The following is a 2,243-nucleotide window of genomic DNA, read 5'->3' as shown; positions in this document are numbered from 1 at the left end:
AGATAGATAGATAGATAGATAGATAGATAGATAGATAGATAGAGTGAGATCGTGAGAGAGAGACAAAGACAGAGAGACAGAGACAGAGACAGAGACAAAGACGGAGACAGACAGATTTAATACTTACATTGATAGATAGATAGATAGATCGATAGATAGATAAATAGATAGATAGAAAGATAAATAAATAAATAGATAAATAGATAGATACTTACATTGACTTGACCAGACAAGACCTCATCACTTGGGTATGTGGGCTCGTAGCTCTGGCCATAGGCAGGGGTCTTGGAGGGCACCTCGCTGACGTCTAGGTCAACGATACCGTAACTGATGGACGGCACGACAGAGAAGGCGGAGGCGAAGGGGATGGTGACGGAGCTGTTCTCGGGCGTCACTTCAACCGTGAACGTCTCGGCTGTGGATGGGTGCATGGATGGATGGGTGGATGGATGGATGGAAGCATGTGATAGATAGATACACAAACAGAGAAGGTGTGTTTGGGATGGATGGATGGATGGAAGGATGGATGGATGGGTGGATGGATGGATGGATGGATGGATGGGTGGATGGATGGATGGATGGATGGGTAGAGGGGTGAATGGGTGGATGGATGGATGGGTGAATGGATGAATGGATGGATGGGTGGGTGGATGAATGGATGGATGGATGGATGGATGGATGGATGGATGGGTGGATGGATGGGAGGATGTATGGATGGATGGATGGATGGATGGATGGGTGGATGGGTGGATGGATGCATAAGATAGATATATACATAAACAGAGAAAGTGTGTATATGTGTGTGCTTGTGCGTGTGTGTGTGTGTGTGTGTGTGCGTGCGTGTGTGTGTGTGTATGTGTGTGTGTGTGTGTGTGTGTGTGAGTGTGAGTGGGAGGGAAAGAGAGAGAGAGAGAGAGAGAGAAAGAGAGAAAGAGAGAGACAAAGAGACAGAGACAGAGACAGAGACAGAGAAATAGATTATTTCGTTTCTGTATATTATACATGATATTACATAATTTCAAATACAATATTCAACTTATAAGATTATATTTTTTTTCTTCCTTTTCCCCGTCCTTCTTACATTTCTCCTGGTTCACAATGTCGACCACGTTGACGAGGTTGGCGTACACCTCACGGGCAAGGACCTCGTTAGCGGTCACCCTCTGGCTGGCGTCCACAATACGCTCATCCTGCACGTCGATCTGAGGAGGATGAAAAGAATAAAAACAAAAAAACAACACCCGTTAAAAATGTGTATGATCCAGAGAAAAAAAGGAGGGAACCACACCCTCAGAGAACACGAGAACAATATAGATCTATGTAATGATTCTGGTGGTCCACGCCCCCCCCCCCCCCACAAAACCACGTTGAATATGAATATAACTGTCAATAATCCTGATGCTAAGGGAAAACAACAGCAATAACAACAAATACCAATAAAAAATAACAACCCAAACAACCCCCAAACAACAACAAATAAACAAATCAAAACAAAATTAGAACACGCAGAATTCGAATACAAACGGACACCCCAGAACCCACGACCTGACCCTCCTAGCAACTCGACTCGCAGCGACACCCGCCGGTTCCAGCAAATCCAGTTCACCTGTTCCTAAAACCAGCCAATCAAGTTCACCTGTTCCCTCAACCTACAAATCAAACTGTTTCTGCAACCAACCAATCAAACTAACCTGCTGTTCGTACCACCAACCAATCAAGTTAACCTGTTCTTACAACCCACCAATGAAACTAACCTGTTCTTTCTGCAATATTATAACCAGCCAATCAAACTAAACGAGTGTTTCTACATTTAACTACAAATAACCAACCAATCAAATTGACCTGTTGTTCCTACAAATAACCAACCAAGATTGCCTGTTCCTACAACCAACCAATCAAACTCCAGCAAATCAAGTTCACCTGTTCTTCAACCAACCAATCAGGTTCACCTTCTCCCACAACCAACCAATCGCACTGACCTGTGGTTTCTACAATATTGCAACCAACCTATCAAGTTCACCCGTTCCCACAACCAACCAATCACACTGACCTGTTGCTCCAGGTCGGCAATCTGCTGGTTCTGCACGGTGTCTGCGTCCTCCAGCCTGGACAGGTCAGAGTCGGTGTCCACTCGCACGTTCCTGATGTCCTTGAGGTCATCCAGCAGATTGTTCACCTGTACACCCAGGGCGTCCACCTCGTCGACGAGCACCATCAGCGCCTTCAGCTGAGGGGACAAGAGG

General features: G+C 45.4%; 1 protein-coding gene across 1 annotated transcript in view; it reads right to left on the bottom strand.

The window, feature by feature from the left end:
* LOC101863034 overlaps positions 1–2,243 on the bottom strand; it is a gene marked incomplete in the record, with an annotated part of 7,052 nt that overhangs the window by 1,243 nt on the left and 3,566 nt on the right. The window contains 3 exon segments of the mRNA XM_035970648.1: positions 216–415; positions 1,082–1,202; positions 2,051–2,227. Of these exon segments, the coding sequence (XP_035826541.1) occupies positions 216–415; positions 1,082–1,202; positions 2,051–2,227 (498 nt within the window).

This window comes from Aplysia californica, unplaced genomic scaffold (assembly GCF_000002075.1).
Source record: "Aplysia californica isolate F4 #8 unplaced genomic scaffold, AplCal3.0 scaffold00301, whole genome shotgun sequence".
NCBI classification, from domain to species: Eukaryota; Metazoa; Mollusca; class Gastropoda; order Aplysiida; family Aplysiidae; genus Aplysia; species Aplysia californica.
Note: the sequence above shows the minus strand (reverse complement) of the source record. Positions and strands in the feature narration are given on the sequence as shown.